General features: G+C 40.2%; 1 protein-coding gene across 1 annotated transcript; it reads left to right on the top strand.

Moving 5' to 3' along the window:
* Positions 1–169: 169 nt before the first annotated feature.
* LOC134635371 (von Willebrand factor A domain-containing protein 5A-like) lies at positions 170–23,045 on the top strand. The gene is given in 17 exon segments (XM_063484762.1): positions 170–212; positions 838–1,040; positions 1,130–1,352; positions 1,670–1,836; positions 1,920–2,034; positions 5,480–5,655; positions 5,736–5,824; positions 6,750–6,894; positions 7,358–7,437; positions 7,513–7,627; positions 10,656–10,753; positions 10,755–10,794; positions 10,870–10,973; positions 11,714–11,934; positions 22,201–22,355; positions 22,743–22,866; positions 22,957–23,045. Coding segments are annotated over 17 exon segments (2,178 nt in total). The 3' UTR covers positions 23,037–23,045.
* Positions 23,046–23,127: the final 82 nt, after the last annotated feature.

Here is a 23,127-nt window from a genome sequence, read left to right as displayed (position 1 = left end):
ATCAATTCAAACATTACCAGGATGTTATCCAATGAGATTAAACTGGAAATACAAAGTTTATTTTTTTGCTGTTTAATGTTTTATAATGCTAAGGAGTTCCCATAATGTACAGGAGCTATGAAGTTTATTTTAACACTAAGTCCTTAAATGTTTTTGTTTCACAGATACGATGATGAACTGCTGTGGTCTGCTAACTGTCCAAAAGGAACCAGGTACTGACAGAAAATAAAGAAGCTTCTGTTTTCTCTGCAGCCTCTTTTCATTCATCTAATATTCAAATGTAAAGACTTTTTTCATTTGTAGTGGCACATAATAATATACAATTACTTTACCATGACTGAGGCTGTACTCAACAGACCCATCTCAATAGCTGGATGGTAATTGCTCTTTGTTCTTACATAAGAATTGCATCGAGCTTCATGGCCATTTTCAACTTCTACTGACTAAAGTAAAAATAATAAAAACTTGTGAGTCTCCCACACTGACTGGTGAAGATATCAGGATGGTACCAAGTCATGCTGAGCCTCTACAAATTTGTGAAGTTGACCATATGCATCCAGGACAGTGGGCTGCTGCTGCATATGGCTATGAGTCATGCAGAGTATATCCTTATGCTACAAAAGCACAGAAGAAATTTGATGGATGAAAAGCAAAAAACAAGTAATAAAAAATAAATAAAACTTTGTGACCCTGTTGGACAGTCAAGTTTAATTACCATCTTGGTTTAATGGTTGGCTTTTGTGTAGCTGAAATGTAACACAAGAAACAATCTGTGAATCAAACATTTGCAAAACATCTGTATGTTTTATGCATTTATGATTGTTCTGTTTCTGTCAGTTCCTCTGAAGAACATTGAGGTGGAGCTTGAGGTGAGGGACCATGTGGCTACAGTGGTCTCCACTCTGAACTATGAGAACAAGGAGGACAAACCATTAGAGGCTGTTTTTGTCTTCCCTCTGCCTGGAGATGCTGCTGTCTGTCGTTTCAGTGCCCAGGTTGGACAGACACAGATTGTAGCTGAGGTGAAGGAGAAACAGAAGGTGAGCTGGACAGTAAATATAACCTGATTATAAATGAGATTCAAAATAAACACAGTGAATGTCACTGACATGTGTCACCTGTGCTTCAGGCTCGTGAGGAGTATGATGATGCTCTGAGCTCCGGTCAGCAGGCCTGCCTATTGGAGGAAAGTGATCAGAGTCCAGATATATTCTCTCTGAGTGTGGGCAGTCTGCCTCCAGGAGAGAGCGCCTCCATCAGGTTGGAGTACGTCACTGAGCTGGCTGTACAGGCTGATGATGGTCTGAGGTTCTGTCTGCCTGCTGTGCTCAGCCCTCGATATCAACCTCAGGGTTGGACAACTTCAGAATACTTGGACCAGAAATGCTTCAATGACACTTTTGAAAATGAAAAACCACAACACCAACGAGTCATGGCAGATGGCTGAAACTGGTTCTGTTGGAGGTTTTCTGTTGAAAGTCCGTTTTTCATTCTCACTGTTGCCAAATTATTGCTCATATTGGGTCATGTTGCGGTTTCTTTGTATTATTGCAGCATTTAGAGTATAAAGCACTTTGAGGTAACTGTTTTGAGGTTCTTAGTAACGTAAAGGATTTCAGTGTAAGCAGCCTCATTAATTACAGCATATTTTACCTGATGTTGTGTGCAGATAGTGAAGGTGCAGGTGTCCAGGTGACTTCTGCTCCAGCCTCTCTGGTGCCCTACAGTCTGTCTTTTTCCGCCCGAGTGTCCTCTCCTTGTCCAGTCTCTAAAGTAGAGTCCAACTGTTCCCTGGACCCTCTGCAGTACCTCAACACTGATCAAACCCAGGCCACGGTAGGTAGAGTGCTGATGTGTCTGCTGTGTGTGGTTGTTACTTATTACTGAGGAATAAATATGAATGTGTTTGTGGTGTGCAGGTCAAGCTGGCTGCAGGACACAAGTTTGACAGAGATGTTGAACTGCTGATTTATTACAAAGACGCCCACCAGCCCACTGCTGTGGTGGAGGCAGGACAGGCCTCTGCTGAGGCAGGTGAGTAACATTAGTGTTGTTATTAGCTTTTTAGTAAAAAATATCATTATCCATATTCTTCAGCTCAGGAGTTATAGTTGTGATCAGAAACATACACTGGTTGTGGGCATGACTGTCATGGTAATCTTGGACTTTTAATGATCTTTGAACTGTTTTTTACAGAGTGGATTTATTGTCCAGCATAGATCTTTAATGAATTTGAAAAATAAGAATTGATAAGCTTGCATAAGTTTGAATGTATTTTGGATTTTCTCTAATCCATACATGGTTCAAAGTTTACAGTGGTCTAAAAAAGTGTTTTCCTTCTTCCTGATTTCCTTTTTTTTAAATTTTTTTTTTTAGATTTTTTAGATTGTCACACTTTCAGGTCATCAAACTAACTGAAATATTAGACAAAGACAACAGAAGTAAACAAAAAATATAGTTTCTAAATGAACGTGTTTTATATGAAAGGGAAACCTTCACAGACATATGAAAGGGAAAAAAATCCAAACCTACATTGCCCTGTGTGATAAAGTGATTGACTGACTTTTTAAGGTCATGTCACGGCATCTCAATCAGATTTATGTCAGGACTTTGACTAGGCCACTCCAAAGTCTTCATTTTTTTCCTTAAGCCATTCAGAGGTGGACTTGCAGTTGTGTTTTGGATCATTGTCCTGCTGCAGAACCTCAAGTGTGTTTCAGCTTGATGTCACAAACAGATGTCCAGATATTCTCCTTCAGGATGTTTTAGTAGAATTCATGGTTCCATTTACCACAGTGAGCCTTTGTGTTGTTTTTTGTCAGCAGTGGTTTCCTCCTTGAACTTTCCTGTGAATGCCATTTTTGACCAGTTTTTTTTTTTTTTGAATTGTTGAATCATGAACTCTGACCTTAACTGAGACATGAGACAACTATGAATTCAGGAAGGGGACAAACACTCTTTCATACCAATGTCCAGCTTTCGTACCAATGTGTAGCTTAAGTACATACATTCACTTAAATCTTTTATTGAGTGGTGCTTAAGGTTCTGCAATTTCTTTAAACTTGACAAAGCCAAGGCCTGTTAACTTCTCATTTGCGATCATGATTGACTACAACTGGTACAGACATGGAAAAAATTGTTGGGACCCTCTGGCCAATGAAAGAAAAAAACTCACAATGGTCACAGAAATAACTTTAATCTGACAAAAGTAATAATAAATAAAAATTCTATAAATCTTAACCATTGAAAGTCAGACATTGCTTTTCAACCATGCTTCAAATGAATTATTTAAAAAATAAATTCATGAAACAGGCCTGGACAAAAATGACAGTACCCCTAGAAAAGAATGAAAATAACGTGACCAAAGGGACATGTTAATCCAAGGTGTGTCCACTAATCAGCATCGCAGATGTCTACAATCTTGTAATCAGTCAGTGGGCCTATATATAGGACTCCAGGTAGTCACTGTGTTGTTTGGTGACATGGTGTGTACCACACTCAACATGGAGCAGAGGAAGCAAAGGAAAGAGTTGTCTCAGGAGATTAGAAAGAAAATCATAGACAAGCATGTTAAAGGTAAAGGCTATAAGACCATCTCCAAGCAGCTAGATGCTCCTGTGACTACGTGTCATTCAGAAATTTAAGATCCATAGGACTGTAGCCAACCTCCCTGGACGTGGCCGCAGGAGGAAAATTGATGACAGCTCAAAGAGACGGATAATCTGAATGGTAACAAAAGAGCCCAGAAAGACTTCTAAAGAGATCCAAGCTGAACTTCATGCTCAAGGAACATCAGTGTCAGATCGCACCATCTGTCGTTGTTTGAGCTAAAGTGGACTACATGGCAGACGACCAAGGAGGACACCATTGTTGAAAACAAATCATAAAAAAGCCAGACTGGAATATGCCAAACTACATGTTGACAAGCCACAAAGTTTCTGGGAGAATGTCCTGTGGACAGATGAGACAAAAATTAAACTTTTTGCCAAGGCACATCAGCTCTATGTTCACAGACGGAAAAATGAAGCATATCAAGAAGAGAACACTGTGCCAACTGTGAAAGATGGGGGAGGCTCGGTTATGTTCTGGGGCTGCTTTGCTGCATCTGGCACAGGGTATCTTGAATCTGTGCAGGGTACAATGAAATCTCAAGACTATCAAGGGATTCTAGAGAGAAATGTGCTGGCCAGTGTCAGAAAGCTTGGTCTCAGTCGCAGGTCATGGCTCTTACAACAGGACAATGACCCAAAAGACACAGCTAAAAACACCCAAGAATGGCTAAGAGGAAAACATTGGACTATTTTAAAGTGGCCTTCTATGAGCCCTGACCTCAATCCTATTGAGCATCTTTGGAAGGAGCTAAAACATGCCGTCTGGAAAAGGCGCCCTTCAAACCAGAAACAACTGGAGCCGTTTGCTGATGAGGAGTGGGCCAAAATACCTGCTGAGAGGTGCAGAAGTCTCACTGACAGTTACAGGAATCGTTTGATTGCAGTGATTGCCTCAAAAGGTTGTTCAACAAAATATTAAGTTGTGGGTACCATCATTTTTGTAAATAATTCAGCTGAAGCAAGGTTGAAAAGCAATGTCTGACTTTTATTGGTTAGGATTTATAGAATTTGTATTTATTATTACTTTTGTCAGATTAAAGTTATTTCTGTGACCATTGTGAGTTTTTCTTTCATTGACCAAAGGGTACCAACAATTTTGTTCACGTCTGTAGTAACATCATGCTTAAACTGGTCATATCTCAACCTGTTTGCATAATTTTGACCCTGTGTGAATTAGAGAAAGTCAAAAATAATGTCACCAAAGATGACTGCATTCTTATTTCACCCTCAACCCCCCCCCCCCCCCCCCAAAAGCCAAATGACAATCATTTACATGAATTTACATGATAAGTGAATATAAACCACAACTACAAACATGTTGGTGTCATGTGAAGGCTGTGTGCAGGCAGGCAGGAAAGGAGGAATGATGGACTCAAAAGTTCAGACTTTAAAAACAAAGATTTATTACTAAATGACAAAAACAGAAAATTGGCTAAACTGGGAATACAGAAACTAAACTGGCAGGCAGACGGACGGAGCACACAGCATGGGATAATGGAGATCACGACACAGATAAAGGAAAACACAGGGCTTGAATACACAGAGGGGGCAATCAGGGAATGGAAGACAGGAGGGAGAGATACAGCTGGGACAAAACCAGACACATTAACATAAGACACGGACCTTCAAAGTAAACACAGAACAGAGGGAGTCTGGAACCAAAGCTTAAGACTACAAAATCACAAACCAAGATGAACTGGAGGAATAGAAATGTAAAACAGAAAGCAAAACCCTCACAGTTGTAAACCAAGATGAGAACACAAAATAAAGGTACAATACTGAAAACACTGTTAGGTACCCCAACAGTTGGAATATATATAAAAAAAAATTGTAAATTTGACATTTTTCTGTCCTTTCACGTGTTTCAGACTCTCTGATGGGTGACCCAATGGTGATGGTGAGTCTGTACCCTGAGTTCACCCAGTCTGTTATGTCTTCAATGGCTTCATGTGGAGAGTTTGTGTTCTTAGTGGATCGATCTGGAAGTATGGACTATGCTACCAATAACAGTGAGCAGTGGGAATCTCGGATCAGCAGTGCCAGGGTATTTATGATGTGGTGTTAGAGTTATAAAACCTTTCCTCTCACACAGTGGCCTCATCATCTTCTCCCTCTTCCCTGAAGGATACTCTGCTCCTCCTGTTGAAGAGCTTACCAATGGGCTGCTATTTCAACATTTACAGTTTTGGGTCCAGTTATGAACACATCTTCTCGTGAGTGACTCAGTCCAAAAAACTGTGCTTCAGTCAATGATGTCACTTGTGTGTAAAGTGTGTAATAAGATATCTGCCCTAGTTACACCAGATAATTCATTTCTAGAATACTTACAGCTCATTTAGGTAAGCTGTTGTTATGTTATGGTTCTAAAAGGCAGTTTTGAAAGTGCATGAGTGAAACTCATTAAATTACAGTGTAGAATTTGGCAGTGCTAAACAGCCATCAATCACTTATTGTCAGGGTTTGCTGTGTGGCAGGTAGTGGTTGGACCCAAACACAGGACTCTGAGATGGAGTATTTAACTTGAAGGCAGCAGCTTTTATTCACTGGCAAAAGCAAACTGAGAAACACAATATATGAGCACTAGAAATAAAACAAAAACTCAAACTAGGAAGAATCACCTAACATGACTCACAGCTAATGCGGAGGAAACGACAACTAACAGAGAAAAATACAGGGCTTATATACACCGGGGAGTAATGAGGGAACAGGAAAACAAGAGAGAAGCACAGCTGGGGCTAATCCGACATAACAAGACACAGGAAGCAAAGCAGGATACACTGACATAGGACACGGACTAAACACGGCAGGAAAGAGGAAACACGGCACATAAGCAAAGACACAGACTCAGAGACACGGGCTTCACACACAGACGTGACTGACTCGGTAACAGAGGGAACATGGAGACAAGGGTGATTAGACATGCGACTGGGGACTAGGACAGGCACAGAGAAAACATGGGGGCAGAGACTAAACACAGACCAAGAAACATACAAAGGGAGGAAGAACTAAGATCACTAAGCACAAACGAAAGATAACCAAAACCAGGAATAACAATCAAAGAATATTAAACCAAGAACTGAAACACAAACACTGGGTCAGAGAGCCAGTATTGTGACACTTATGTGTATCTCATGGCAGTAAGAGTGTGGAGTACAGCCAGAAGACCATGGAGGAGGCTCTGAAGAAAGTTGAGCAGATGGAGGCTGATCTTGGAGGAACGGAGATCCTGAAGCCCCTCAAACACATTTACAGCCAACCCTGCATTCAAAATCAGCCTAGACAGGTAACACACACACACACACACACACACACACACACACACACACACACACACACACACACACACAGTGTGTGAGTTTATATTAATAAACCGATAGGTAAATTAATTCACCATGATATCTGCAGCCAGTGTTGGGTGTTCCTGGTCTGCCACAAAGCAAATATGGTTAAAATATGGTCTCCAAATTTGACAGATCTCAATCCAATTGAGCATTTGTGGGACAAACAAGTCCGATCCACAGAGGCGCGACCTCACAACTTACAGGACTTAAAGGATCTTAAAGATATCACAAGTCACCTTCATGGATCTAGTGGACTCAATGCCTTCATGGGTCAGGGCTATTTTGGTAGCAAAAGAGGGACCAGCACAATATTAGGCAGGTGGTCATAATGTCATGTCTGATTGGTGTATGTGCATTACTTTCAGCTTGTATAATTTGGCCTTGCATGTAAACTCTCCTCTCTAGCTGTTTGTCTTTACTGATGGAGAGGTTGAGAACACCAAAGAAGTGATCGATCTGGTGAAGAAGAACTCAGGCTCAGACAGGTAAAACAGCAAAAAGATGATGACATGTGCTGCGTACCAAACCTGTGTGTTTTAAAAACAGCTGTTGTATTGCAGGTATTTCTCTTTTGGGATTGGCGAAGGGGCCAGCTCTGCTCTCATCAAGGGGATGGCCAAGGAAGGAGGAGGTCATGCTCAGTTCATCACAGGGACTGACAGGATGCAACCAAAAGTAAGACGATAAGTTATAATAATAATTATTAAAAAGGCAATATGATGGTATTAGAGATGGACCGATCCGATATTACGTATCAGTATCGGTCCGATACAGACCTAAATTACTGGATTGGATATCGGAGAGAAATAAAAAATGTAATCTGATCCGAAGTATCACAAAATCACCTCACAAAATGCGCTACTTGGCGTAACCCAGCTCGGCGCATCGGAGCAGTATGCGTCACGTGATAGAGCGGCTGTTGTCTGCGAGACCTGTCGGCGGTCTGTTGGAGCCTCGCTCGCTACATGCTTCCTAACCGCGGCATTTCATCTCGGCGAAAACTATCCCAGAGAAGTAAAGCAAGTGTGTAAGTTCATCCCTAAATGTTTGCATAGTATTTTCACGTTAAGCTTAACAACTGATATATTGAGCCACAGCTGGACTGGTTCCATATTGAGGTGAAAAGGAAGCCATTTGTCCCATACTTCAGCTAGAATTAAAAAATAGGCACAAAGCTGGAGTTATTCTGTCTTTGCTGCGCAGTTGCATCTACTTCTCTCATTCACTCCCCCTTCCTCTCCTGTTATTACTTCAAACATGAAACTGATCAGTGATCAGCTGATCGGCTTTTCTGTCGCAAGCAATGTTCCCTCTAAGCTGCGCACGTGCGCAATTGCGCACTGCTGGCACGGTCTCTGCGCACAGAAAATCTGTGTTGCGCACAAAAAAAACTTACCTGAATTGAAATTAAAATTAATACTTCAACAATCCTGTTTTGCAGTGTTAGTCAGTGAGTGACTGGCTGCTCCCATATGGGATTAGAACGATGCCACCTTATCCAATAGTCCAGCCAATAATGCGTATATACGCAGCCAATCAACGTCGTTGACAGGCTATGACAGCGTCCTTATGTGCCGACACCGGTGTTTAAGCTGGCTGATGTGGAGTGAAGCCACGTTAACGACAACGTGTACAACCATTGGAGATGTGAGCAGGACAGACAGAACAATTGACAGAAAAAGTGTGGACTTTATACCAGTTTTTAAATTGTGTTGATAGGCCACGTAAAACCAGAGTTGTGATTAAAAAAAAATATGCAATGTTTGGTTTTCTTCCTGAATACTGTCGTTGTTTATATTTACTGCGGGAAGAAACGGTAAAAACGGCGTTTTATAAGGAAAACGCTCGAAAGCACTCTACGCCTGTGAGCAAAAACAAACCCCACCTCCCTCTCCCTTTCCTATTCGTCCAAAAAAGTACCATGTCGACCAATCCAAAAATGATATGGCAACGTGGCATCTAGTTGTTAAGAAACGGGGGGAAGTTTTAAGAGTGACGGCGTGTTTTGAGATGTGAGAGATTTGAGACATTTAGCGCAAATCTTGTGTAGTTAGTGTGTAGTGTAGTCAATAGTTTTGTTGTGTGTGTCAGAACAATGAGGCGACTACTGAACGTTACAGGTGTTACAGGGGTGATACATCTCCTGTTGTCAGGCCTGCAGGAATCAGGCTGTTGTTCTCCTTTATCTCATAGTGGACAGAAATTATTTTTTGGAGTGGCACAAATAATTTGTGTGGCATCAAATTTGATGCAGAACAGCTGATTGTTCTGTAAATAGTTTGAAATGTTTATTTAAAAATGCCTTGGCTGCATTAAAAAAATAGCTGCAAAAAACTTTGTTATTTGCCAAACTGAGTTACTTTTTTGAAGAAGTAACTATATAATTTATTGCCCAACATTGGTCATTATATACTGTATTTGGCAGACAGAGAGTTACAGGACTCTCTCCCAGACCACAGACTCATACTCATAATACAAGTCAGAGCTTTATAAAAAAAAAAAAAAAAAAAAAAGAAAGTTGTGTTTTCAAAATAGGAGTTCAAGTTATTTTTTACTTCCAATAGTGTTAACATACTACACAGGTCAATGACTAGATTTTTTTTAAAATTTTCATTGTAAGTGAGCTAAAGCAGTTAATTAAAAGTAGTCTAACATAAATGTAAACGCTGTAATTTGATTAGTTTAATAAACCATGTAACTTGGATGGATTCGATGCTGGCGTGACCACAGTGGACACGTCTGATGTCGCTCACAGTGGTCCAAGGGATCGCTCAGGGAGTTTGTGTGTTCACTCAGACACGTGAAAAATTAGAGGGAACATTGAATATAAGACTTATTAGTTACTATATACAATAATGGATTTCTATACATGTAATCAGATGACCACTTGTGTTGTAAGATTCAGATAATTATTTATTCAAAGTTTTTAAATGACATAACAAAGAAAAATATTTCTTTGTGCCCCCCTTCCCTTACCTTCAACTCATTCATGTCACCTAAAAGGTAAACCTGTTTCTCCATCACCTGTTCAGCTCTGTTGATTCAGTAAGGACATCTCCTGGTTTCATCTTCATCTTTCCCTCTCACCACATATCCAAAAAGATATCATGACCAGCAGCTTTACAGCTGTGGCTCAAGCAAACCTCAGCTGATACTAGAAAGTAATATTAAATAAATTCTAACAACAGCTGATCACGCTTAAACGTGCTGCTGTTGTTTATCCGCTGGTCTCCTCTTTCTAGCGCAAAGTGGGCGATAAACAAACAACAAAGACGGGACTTGCGACCTGGCAACCCTATTAGTTAGGTAGGTAAGTACTCTTTAAAATACCAGAATAGGGAGGATGGTGTAGGTTTAAGTTTATTAGATTGATCAGTGTTGCTGAACTATAAAATGTTTTGGTGGAGTGTATTTTTTGCATATGGGTATAACAGAGTAGCTTCAGTCTCTTGTTTTTTAAACTTGAGTATGAACTTATACAAAATGCAGCAAGATATTTATAAAAAACAGTTTTATTGATTACAAAATACGCTATATCGGATTCATATCGGTATCGGCAGATATCCAAATTTATGATATCGGAATCGGTATCGGACATTAAAAAGTGGTATCGTGCCATCTCTAGATGTTATTATTTGGACAGAAGACATAATTTCAAATAAACATAAATGCATAATTGTTTTCTAATTCTTGTTGTTGTCAGGTGATGCAGTCACTGCGATTTGCTCTGCAGCCAGCTGTGGTCGACATCTCAGTCACATGCGATTTACCAAAGGAAGTGTCTGTCACTGTCCTCTCTCCAGGGTCAGAGGTCACTGATTTATGCCCAGCTCACTGGACAGGTAGGAGCAGCAGCCTCTGATGTTGTTTTGATGACAGTAATTAATGTGACTTCTAACACCGTAATTCTGTGTCAGAGCTCAGAGGCAGCAGAGGGCTGTGTGACGCTGAAGTACAGCCTGGCAGGTCATCCCTCTGAGAACCAGCTGCACTTCAGTCTCAGACCTGCAGAGGACACTGGGTACAACATGTTTAATGTAGAGCACAGTGCTCTGTGGGTCATGACCATGAATTGAAACTAATTACAGCAGGGGTGTGTGGTTGGTAGGATGGAGAGGTGGAGCAGAATGGTTTTAGGTGCTGTGCCACCTGTGAAGAGCTCTGCTGATTAACCTCTCTCCTCATGTAGTTGGTGCATGGCTGAAGGCGAGAGTTCAGAGTGTCACAAACTACTGGTTTTCTGATTTTCATGAACTAAAATCATCAAAGCTAAAGCAAAAAAGGCTTGAAATATTTACTCTGAACTTTTTCAAGATATCTTTATGGTTATAGATGTTCTAGCATATGCTCCAATGGAACCACTGTTTTGGGGGGGAGATTTTAGTAAATGTCCTTTGACTGAGTCAGTGAATAACTTCAAGTATCCGACAAGATGAGAACAAATGTAAACATACGGCACTATCAGAGGAGCTAATCGTTTTTTTTTTGTCAGATCACTGTACGATTCACTTGGTCCCCACTTATTAATCAGCCATAAAGAAAGATAAACTGAGTTGTTCCAGTCTGGACTCTAAACTGCAACTGAGGGACTGCTTTGACTGCATCAGATGCTGCCTTTTTACATGTTCATCACTGTTGACCCCGAAGAGGACACAGTGGTGTTAAAAACAGTAAAATGACTGGTAAACTAATATCCTATAATAACACGGTATTAACAATGACAAGCATTAGAATTCTGTGTGTTTTCCTTCTTATCTGCAGACTAACAGTCCACAGGTTGGGTGCTCGGACTCTGATTTGTTCCCTGGAGATGGAGGAGAGAGAGCACAGAGGACAGCAAGATGGAGGCGTGAAGGAGAAGGTGGTGCAGCTCAGTGTCCAATCAGAAGTGAGCAGTTCTTTCACTGCCTTCATTGCTGTCAACAAAGACGATGGAGAGGCGATCCAAGGACCTCTTGTGCAGAGAAATATTCCAACAGCCCGTGAGTTTTTTTTTCATTGTCAGGGATTCTAACAGCTAGTCCTTTTACTGAATCAGAATAACAATGAGAAACCCCGTCCAGTTTATTTTTAAAAAAATCAGAATCAGAAAGGGTTTTATTGCCAAATGTTGAGCAGGTTTACAACATTAGGAAATTGCTGTGGTACTTAGTGCAAACATACTGTCGGATAACGCTTAAATAAACATAAAAATAAGAATTAAAAGTGCTAAGTAGATAGATATATACATGAGTGCAGGTGGTGATCAGTGCCAAACATGGAATGATGCAGTGAACACAGTGTAGGGTCATGTGTTAGTGGTGGGAACAGTCATATGGTTATTGTTCATGAGTCCAACAGCAGAGGGGAAGAGACTGTTCTTATGGTGAGAGGTTCTGGTGCGAATGGACCGGAGCCTCCTGCCTGAGGGGAGCAGGTCAAACAGACTGTGTCCAGGGTGAGAAGGGTCAGCTGTGATCCGAGCTGCACGCCCCAGTGTCCTGGAGGTGTACAGGTCCTGCAGAGATGGGAGTCTGCAGCCAATCACCTTCTCAGCAGAGCGCACAACACGCTGCAGTCTCTGTTTGTCCCTGATAGTGGCTCCAGCGTACCACACGGTGATGGAGGAGGTGAGGATGGACTCGATGATTGCAGTGTAGAATTGCATCATCGTCCGTGTTGGCAGGTTGAATTTCTTCAGCTGCCTCAGGAAGTACATCCTCTGCTGGGCTTTCTTTATGACGCAGGTGAGGCTCCCACTTCAGGTCCTGGGTGATGGTGGTACCCAGGAAGCGGAATGAGTCCACAAAGGTGATGAGGGTGTCAGTCAGGATGATGGGGGGGAGTGGGGCTGTGTGCTTCCTGAAGTCCACAATAATCTCCACTGTCTTCTGGGCATTCAGCACCAGGTTGTTGTGGCTGCACCAGGACAAAAAAGCAAAACTAAAACTGTCACCAACATCTGAAGCTAAAAATAGCTGAGCATCAACGAAAGGAATACTATTATGATGCTATGAGGAGAATATCAGAGTTAGTCCAAGGAACACCAAAGCACAACTTATTGGTTAACAAGTTAATGAAGCAGTAGATGCCTACAGGCTAATGTGTTCGCCACAGAGCATTAGAAAGTAAAAAGCTGAATGGAAGTACAACACACATCTGCCAGTCTATGATATCACGTCTTTTTCATCCTATATAGTGGCAATGGATTGCTTTTCATGAGCAGCAGCATATAGAACATGTAAGTACAAACCTGAATGAATGGCAGTGGAAACTATTTTTTTGCATGGAGGCATGCTTGTGTCTCTGAGATTTAATAGATTTATATTGTACATATAGGTGAGTGTGAATGCCATCACCACAATGGTAATGTAAAGTGCAGAGAGACACAAAAGGGCAGTGTATTTTATAAAAATCAGCAATCTTTTTTTTAAATTAGGTTTTTATTATTTTGAATTTTATTAAAAAGATCTTGATGCATGCTTAGTCATCCAGATAAAGAAATCCCAGAAAGCTCATTGACCTCATACCGCAGGTGATACCCAGTAGAAGCTACGAAAAGTCTGTAGGGTTCAAAGAAGACACATAAACATGGTGTACCTTTAAGACCCACTATCTGTTTGATCAACTCAGCCTCATAGTTTCTGGCTTTGGTCTTCAACAAATTGTTAGTCAGCCCTAAACACCACAGCCACACCACATCCAGAACTCCTTGGATTTTGTTTAAGGTGAAAGATGTCATTATGGATTCGCATACAAGGGTCAGTACTACAGGAAGAAACATGGGTTCCCCACTTTCACCCACTGCAGCCCATTTTTATATTGAGGAAGTGTAAAAGAAGTGTCTGTCATTCTACCCTGGAACACCACTGGGCCATTGGTATAGGTGTGTGGGTGACACCTGGCTGAAAATCAAATCTTAGGGCAGCTAGCCTTAGACTGAGATTTCCATCTGTAAAGACTGGGACCCAACACACTGTTACTGGGACCACTTTCAGGAGGGTTTATTGAAGTTGCACACATATCGGCACCCCGTCCACCAACTTTACAGTTGGCTTCTCTGGTCTCCGGCTTCACTATAAAAAGGAAAAGCCTCGTTAGGACAATCATCACCACCTGTCCCTCCAGCCTTCCTGGCACCGCCGCCTTGAGCTCGCTGCCCCACCCCTCCCCTGCAGCTGCAGCTAAGCCACAGGCCACACCTCTGCCACACCATCAGTAATGGGGGACTTTTAAAAATGGATGTGTACCATAACCCATCGCATATGGATCAGTATTTATTTAGGCAGATAAAGAAGAGAGTGCTGACAAATGATGACAAAAAAGTGCCAGGATTATTCTACATAGTTAAAGATCATATGAAGCACTCAAAATTAATATTACAGATGGAAAAGTATAAACAGACATGCATGGTGAACAACATTGATTCTGTTTCTGCCCACCATCTTGGATGTGTTAAAGGGTTCATTCACAAAGTTCAGGTTAACAATGAAGTAAAAACTGAGGCATCTGCTACTCAGCATATGCAAAGAGGTGTCAGCCGAACTGAAACATCTGCTCCAAGCAGGCATCATTGAACCAGTGGATGCATCCGATTGGCTGAGTCCTCTAGTGGTGGCAAGAAAATGTAAAGGTGACTTGAGACTTTGCGTGGATCTGGGGGAACCTAATAAAAGCGTAATAATGGACGCATTAAAGAAGAACACAATGAACGTTTGCATGCTGTTCTCAGGCCTCTGAAGGATGTTGGTCCGCAGATCTATTCCAGTAAAGGTTCATTCGGGCAGACACATATTCCATTCCTGGGACGTCATTTCAAAGAAGGGCTTATGTCCTCACCCAGTCCACCTGACTCCCATCTCTGAAGCTCCTGCACCAAAGGACATGGCTGCACTTTGCTCCTTCCTAGGTTTAATGTTGTGGTTCAGCAAATTTTTGCCGAACAGCGCAAGAGTAGTTGATCCACTTGAGAGCTTATTTGAACAAACTAGAATGAACAGATGCAGCAAATGAAAGCTTCATTAAGCTGAAAGCAATGCTCCTCTTGGACCTCTTGTGCAGAGAAATCTTCCAACACCCTGTGAGGTTTTTGTTTTTTTAAAGCAAACACTAAAAGTGTCCCCCACAGCTCTGAAGATAAAGATCACTGATCATAAATAAAAGGAATATTATCATGATTAGGACAACATCAGAGATGGTTCAAAGCACATTTCTAATGCACATGTCAGTAGCATTAGAAAGTTAAAAAGATGAATGGTAGTACAAGATACTAACCCTCTATGCATGTCTATAAATACTAACCTGTCCTGAACTCATACTCTAGCTCCTTTTTTCATCTTACAGCTTCATTAGACTCCTGTTCAGAATCCTATGTTTCATATAAACTATGTAAGTAAAAAGCTGAGTGAAAGGTGATGGAAACTGTGTGTGTGCATGGAGGTGTGCTTGTGTCCCTGAGATTTAACAGATTTAAACATTTACCTGACTGTGAGTGAAATCAGCACAATGAAAATGTTAAGAGCAAAAAAGCATAAGAGTGTACTGTTATACTATTACAGTCAGCAGGTTTTTGTTGTATTTTGCATATCAATTTTTTGATATAGTGAAGAGCAGAATATACTAGAGTCAGCTCAGTGGATCCTAAAGTACGACTCCCTAAAAGGGATGGCAGTTAAACAAAACGTGAGATTTACTACTAAACACATGATTCAAGGAATCAAAATAAACTGTGGAAAAAAACGAAATACTGTTGAACAATAGAACTAGGTAATTTCACAAATCTGACCCCCAAAAAGTGTAATGAGCAAGTGGTGTAAATACTGCAGTGACCAAATAGAGATGAGAGAACTGTGAAAGGGAAAAAGTCTTGAAATGACACAAGAGTTAGGAGATGAAACCAGACTGAAAAGAGGAAGCTCTAAAACCCAATTGTAGTATTTGTCTTTGTGTTATATCACCAAAATAACATCAACTTGGTGCTGTTGTACTTCAGATACCAGAAAGATCTGACTCTTTCATTGTAGGCAAAACGAGTGCTCCATTGCCCATAAGTAAGTAAAATTTGAATGACAAATCAACACACACACACATACACAGCTATGCAAATAAAGGCACAGAAACTAAATATTTCTGTTTTAACTTGAAGTTTTATATATTAAATACTGTATGTAGTGTAGCTGCAGTACTTGCCTTGGTAGACAGGATGCATGCTACATCAGTAAATGAAGAAAATCAGGTTCGTACAACATTTTGCAACATTTATAATTTAATTGAACATATTTACATTTTACATTTTTGTTATGAGTTTTGAGGCACCACATAATATCAAAATCCAGTATTTTAGATTATTTATTGTATACTACGAGTGTGCAACAATAAGTGGGAGTAGAAGAAAAATTTGCATTATGTGTCAAAAGTTTGATTACACTTATTCATAGAAGGATTTGACTGTGTTTACTATTTCCTACAGTTTACAACATTCAGGACTTCAGAGCTATAAAATAACACAAATAAGATTATGATACGTCAAAAGTCCAAATAAATGAAATTGTGTTTTACATTTTATGTAAACTATTTTGCTTTTATTAGTTGGGGACATTATCTCCACTTGCCTTCTTAATGTATTTGGGAATGTAATTTCTGAATGAGTTACAGGTCCTCGCAGGATGTAAAAACTAGACTGCTAAGATAAACCTAAAATACTGTTTGTAGTATTTGTGTTGTATTTATATATCACCACAGTAATATTAAAAATCTGTACTTTTGTTGTTATTTTAGCAAATTCTTGTTAAATGTTTTAACCCTAATTCATTTTTTTTTTAACTCTTGACTTCACAGTTGGTACCTTCCAGAAGTTTAGTCAGTGGGTAAGTATAAGTAAAAGCTGGATGGCAGAACAGCACATATGTTTAAAAATAAATGTAAACAAACCAACACATTTCTCTTTGAACATTTGAAATGTTGAAAGTAAAATGCTTCGTCTGTATTTCTTTGTTTGCCATTATTAACATATTAACAGAGAGTATCTTAAAGTGGTGACTGAAGAAGGTTGAACTTTTACAACATTTTGATATATTCCGAATATTATTGAACACCACATAGACTTGAAAGACTGCTTATAATGAGCTGTAAGGTTCAGCAGTAAAATCAGAATCCAGTAGCTTCATTTATATTTTGTTTTCAAATCATTTGGACTTAACTGCTAAATCAAACGTGGCAGACAGGATGGACAAGTAATAGGAAAAGAACTAACATGAAAAAGCTTAAGACTAGAAAACAATGGAAATAGGCAATTGTGCAAATCGAGGATGGTGAGCAACTGGTAGAAATACTTCAGCAACCAATAAGAGAACAGGATGCAGGCGAGGAGTGGTGAGGAAACTACTGGCAGACAAGTCAGGGAGGTGAGAGTAACAAGTTGTCTAATGACTGAAGAGTTAGGACATGAAAACAGAACAACCAGACTGACTGGAGGAAGATATCAGACATTTTAAATACTATTTGCAGTATTTGTATTTCATCCAAATAAATTAGAAAAAGTCAGTCCATTAATTGTTCTCTTTAACAAATTCTTATGAAATATCTTGACTCCCTTTTCTTTCTTTCGTTTTTGTTTTTACTTCACAGTTGGTGATCGTCTGTATAAAAGTAAGTAAAAATTAAATGGCACAACAACATATCTTTATCTTCATGCATTTTCAAAAACACAGACGCAAATGTATACATGTATATGTATACATGTATACATACTCTTTTTTTTTCAAACCATGAATTTTAATTTCTGGGCGAGGATACAGTTCCAACATTAATATTCAAAGTTGTATCTTTTTGTGATTTTAATTATAGTTTTAAATGACTCACTCGTTTTAAACACTTGTAATGTGCTCTAAGTCAGTGTGTAAAAAGTTGCATTTTTAAAAACTTTACATTTTAACAAGTTCATAATAATAAAGATTTGTTGTAATGTCTTTATTTCTTCTCTTTTTTTTTATCTAGAACTTTTTTCCTCAGAAGCTTCACAAGGTAAGTGAAACACTAAACAGAAAAGAAACAAAGATGTGTGTTTTGTGTAAATACAGTAAGCGACAGTTCCCCAGCCCACTGTCACTCCAGATACACGACTGTGGCGTGGTCAGCATACTTTACCTTAACTGATATTGGTCAACATACTTTACCTTGAAGATATTGTGAGGAATGCCAGGGTAAGCTATGGTCATTTTAACCCCTAAATAACCAGCAACAGGAGTGCCTTGTGTAAGACTGAGAATTTCAGAGGAAAAAATCTTTTGTATTTCCATGCTGCAGTCATCTTGCATGGACACAGAAATACAGAAATAACCCCACGCTGTCTCTGCAGTCGTTTACCTTAACTGAGACAGATTTAATCACAGAGTGATTATGCAGTGCCTCTGGGGAAAAATACCTCACTATATTTATTAAAGTGCAAAAGGATGGATGCGATTTCAGTAATAAGCCGTTATTAGTGTAGTTTAAGACAGACGACAGTCACAATATATAAAAATCAAGGACAAGGCACCCTATATATCAATACATTTTTGGTGTTGAGCAAATTATTATTCTATATTCTAGCTACTGCATGTAGAAATTGTTACAGCAATCTTGAGAATACGTGACATAAACAGTAAACTACAACAGCAAATGAGCAATGTTGAGCTGTTAAGCTGCTGGTGGTGGTAGCAGTTGATTCTACTTTATGCCTTTTTGACAGAAGATCCACTTTTCTCCTGCTGAATAATTTATTAGTCTAATATTCTAATAAGATAAGATAACTCTTTATTGTCACTGCACAGTCATACATAGTACAGTAGTACAATGAAATTGGAAAACTGTCCTACATCGGCACTACATATAACACAACACACGACACGATACGACACATCACAACGCAACACAAACAACACAACACAGTATATTAACTTAGTAATAAAAAAAGAAGAAGAAGTGTATGTGTATTGCACACTGTTATTATTGCACATTAATTATTATTGCACCTTGTTATAAATATAAATATTATTATTGTTATTGTTTTTACCGTTGTTACCTCCCCCCCAAAAAAGTCCAGGGAGGTAGCCAATCAGGTCAGCTATTTGCATTGATTAGAGCTATTGCCCTGTTATAAAAGCTGTCCTTGAGTCTGTTGTCTGGGACCTCAGCAGCCTGAACCTCCTGCCAGACGGCAGGAGCTTGAACACCCGGTGTCCTGGGTGTGTACAGTCCCGTAGGATGCTGCGTGCCCTCTTGAGACAGCGAGTGCTGTACAGGTCCTTCAGGGAGGGAAGAGGATGTCCAGTGATTTTTTGGGCCATATTAATGACCCTCTGGAGTGCCTTCCTGTGTGTTGTGGTGCAGCTGGAGAACCATACACCGATGCAATATGTCAGCACACTTTCAATGGAGCAGCGGTAGAAGACGGTCAGCAGCTCCTTCTTCAGGTCCATTTTTCTGAGGATTCTCAGAAAGTGGAGACGCTGTTGGGCCTTCTTTAAAACCGCAGAGATGTTAGAGCTCCATTGGAGGTCTGTGTCTATGTGCACACCCAGAAACTTGAAACTGGAGACCCTTTCCACGCACTGATGCTGACAGGCTGCAGCTCAGACTTCCTTCTAAAGTCGACTTTTGTCTTGTTGGTATTGAGGTCCAGGTTGTTATCTACACACCAATCTGACAGCCTCTGAACTTCAGTTCTGTACACCGTCTCATCTCCCCCAGAGATGAGCCCCACCACGGTGGTATGATCTGCAAACTTGATGACTGCGTTGTCTGGGTGGGTACTTACACAGTCATGTGTGTACAGAGTGTACAGTAGGGGACTCAGTACACAGCCTTGTGGAGAGCCAGTGTTGAGGCTGAGAGCTGAGGAAAGATGAGGCCCCACTCTAACTCTCTGTACACGGTCTAAGAGGAAGTCTCTGATCCAGCAGCAGGTGGTAGAAGGAAGTCCAATTTCCAGCAGTTTAACTATTAGTCTGTCCGGGAGTATCGTATTGAAAGCAGAGCTAAAGTCAACAAAGAGCAGCCTGGCGTAACGGCCATGCACTTCCAGGTGAGAGATGGTGGTGTGGAGCGTTGTAGCAATGGCATCTTCAGTTGATCTGTTAGCTCTGTATGCGAACTGGAGCGGGTCGAGTGTGGGTGGCAGGCAGGACATGGTCAATTGTATATGACCAATTGATCCCATACTTGAATGCACAAAGTGTTCAGGAGATTTTTCAATCTGGTTTTAAAGCAATGCATAGCACTGAATCAGCACTTTTAAGAATTTTTAATGATATCATCATGTGATTCTGGTGAAAGTGTCATTCTCATTTTACTCGATTTAACTGCTGCATTTGACACTGTAGACCATGAAATTTTAATCTCGCGTTTGGAGCAGTGTGTCGGTATAACAGGTGTGGCTCTGAAATGGTTCAGGTCTTACTTAACAAATCGAACCTTTTCAGTTCGCTTAGGAAACTGTGAGTGCTCCCGTGCTCCGTTGTCTCATGGAGTACCACAGGGTTCCATTCTGGGCCCTATCCTGTTTTCGCTTTATTTACTTCCATTGGGCTCAATTCTTAGGAAACAGGGACTGTCTTTTCACTGTTATGCAGATGACTGCCAGATTTATGTTCCTCTTAAAAAGAAAGATGGGTCGTCTGTAAATCGTTTGCAAACATGTCTGGAGGACGTCAAGTCGTGGTTGGCGGTAAACTTTCTTTGTTTTAACGATTCTAAAACTGAAGTAATGGTGTTCAGACCTGCCTCCACTGCTGTTCTGTGTGTTGATTTGCAATCCCTGAAATCATTCTGTAAACCAGAGATTGTTAATCTGGGTTTTAAAATGGATCCTGAGCTTAAGCTTGAAAGCCAGATCGGGTTGGTTGTAAGGTCTAGTTTCTTTCATCTGAGGCAACTGGCCAAAATTAAGCACTTTCTTGCGAGACAGCAATTCGAAACAGTAATCCATGCTTTTGTAACCGTTCGGCAGGATTACTGTAATTCTCTTTATTTTGGGGTGAGTCGATCTTCTGTTTCTCAACTGCAGCTAGTTCAGAATGCTGCTGCACGCCTTTTAACTGGTATATCACCCCAGTTTTATATTCACTTCATTGGCTGCCTGTGCATTTTAGGATCCATTTTAAGCTGCTTTTATTTGTTTTTAAATGTTTGTCCAATGCTGCCCCTCTGTACCTCTCTGAGCTTCTTCATCCATACATACCTTCCCGGTCCCTCAGGTCGGCAGACCAGCTCCTCCTGAGTGTGCCCAGGACTAATCGTAAGCTCAGAGGGGATCGGGCGTTTGCTGTGGCAGCACCAAAATTGTGGAATGAGTTGCCTTTACATGTCAGACAGGCACCTTCCTTATCTGTTTTTAAATCATGTCTTAAAACATATTTATTTACCTTGGCTTTTAGCACAGCAGGACTTGTTGATGTCTCTTAATATGTTTTCTTATTAATTATATTATTTTTAATTTTAAGATATTTTATATGTAATTTAAACTGTTTTCTCTCTGTTTTATTTTTGTAGCACTTTGGTCAACATTGTTGCATGTAAAGTGCGTTATAAATAAATATGCTATGCTATGCTATGATGTGACGTCGGACCAGTTTCTCAAAGCACTTCATTATAACAGGTGTTAGAGCAACCGGTCGGTAGTCGTTGAGGCTGCTAATGTTAGTACGCTTTGGCAGTGGGACAGTTGTGGCTGACTTTAGGCACGGTGGGATCCAGGACTGGGACAGTGAAGTTTTGAAGATCTTAGTGAAGACCCCAGGACCCTTAATAATAAAACAATAATAATAAAATAATAAAACAGATAAAAGCGAGGATTTACTGTTAACAAGTTTTCTTTGCTTTAGTGTCTTCTGACCTCTTGGATTTAGCATATTGGCCACATATTTTTATTATAAAGCATGAGAACAAGACCTTATATAACATCATTTCGTCAGTATTCATCTGATCAGGTTGATTACTTTCAAAAGTTATTCATTAAAATCCGACTAACTTCCGCCTGTTCAATTCATAAAGTCTAATGCTGGGGTGTGTGGTGTTGTCAGTTTTTAGGCTGTTGTAAATACACAATTTGTCACATGAATTGCTTTGGTAATTATGTTTAACGTTACATTTTTGACAGATATTCAAATGAATCAAATAAGGCTTTATTTCTAACAGTTTAAGGTGTAATGGTTTGTGCATTGGTTAGTCATATACACTTTATGTTGTCTCATCTAGCACCATAATCAGGTTTTGTTTTTATTTCATCTTAGATTTTCCAGCTGCTGAGCCCGAACAGCCACCCAGAGACCCTTTGCTGCAGTTAGTCTCCCTGCAGGAGGCGTCTGGCTGCTGGCTGCTTGATCCAGCTCTGGCTGCTGCACTGGGAAAGACCAACGAGGAGGTGGAAAAGTCAAAGCCTGAAAAGGTGGGCTGTTGCTTTGCCTGTTGAAATAGTAACACAAATGTATGATACTGTATAACAAATTCCATAGCATGATCTGAATGAAAACTAGAATTACAACACAACAGAAAACAAATGGAAATAAAGTCAGACTAACTATAGGCCTTCTTGCTGCATGAAAATAAGCATCTGTATATCAGACACTCACACTCATGAGCAACCACTGAGCTGCACTAAAGTCTGATATTGTCCAGTAACCACAAAGCAGCAGAAATCATTTTCATCATCAAAAGTTCTTAAAGTATATCACTGTCTTATTTTACATTTATATTATTATATTATTTGCAGAAATTAAGATGATGATTTTCACGTTTCCTGTTTTATCTGATTGTCTTTCACTTGATGAATTAGGCCAGCAGTGAAGTGTGGGCCACCATCCTGGCTCTGATCTGGCTTCATGGTTTCAAGATGGATGCAAAGGACGAGTGGGAGCTTCTGGCTGTGAAGGCTGCCTCATGGCTCCAAGCTCACAAAGGTAGTAATCATCACAATGAAAATAAAATGCTATAGTCAGCTTTTCCCCCCATATCAATTTCTATAATCATTGTGTGTTTTGTGTTTTTAGCAATGTGTGTGTCAGAGTGTGTGGATGCTGGAAATGTCCTGCTGGGTTGCAGCGTGAAGAAAGAAGCTCTGGGACTCTGAGGGTTTTCTTAAAGTGACCTCACCTTCAGGACTGTTAAGCAGAAGGATACTGACTTACACTATACTGTGTTGCTTTCTTTAGTCTGACCCT

The sequence above is a fragment of the Pelmatolapia mariae genome, linkage group LG10_11 (genome assembly GCF_036321145.2).
Source record: "Pelmatolapia mariae isolate MD_Pm_ZW linkage group LG10_11, Pm_UMD_F_2, whole genome shotgun sequence".
NCBI lineage: Eukaryota > Metazoa > Chordata > Actinopteri > Cichliformes > Cichlidae > Pelmatolapia > Pelmatolapia mariae.
Note: the sequence above shows the minus strand (reverse complement) of the source record. Positions and strands in the feature narration are given on the sequence as shown.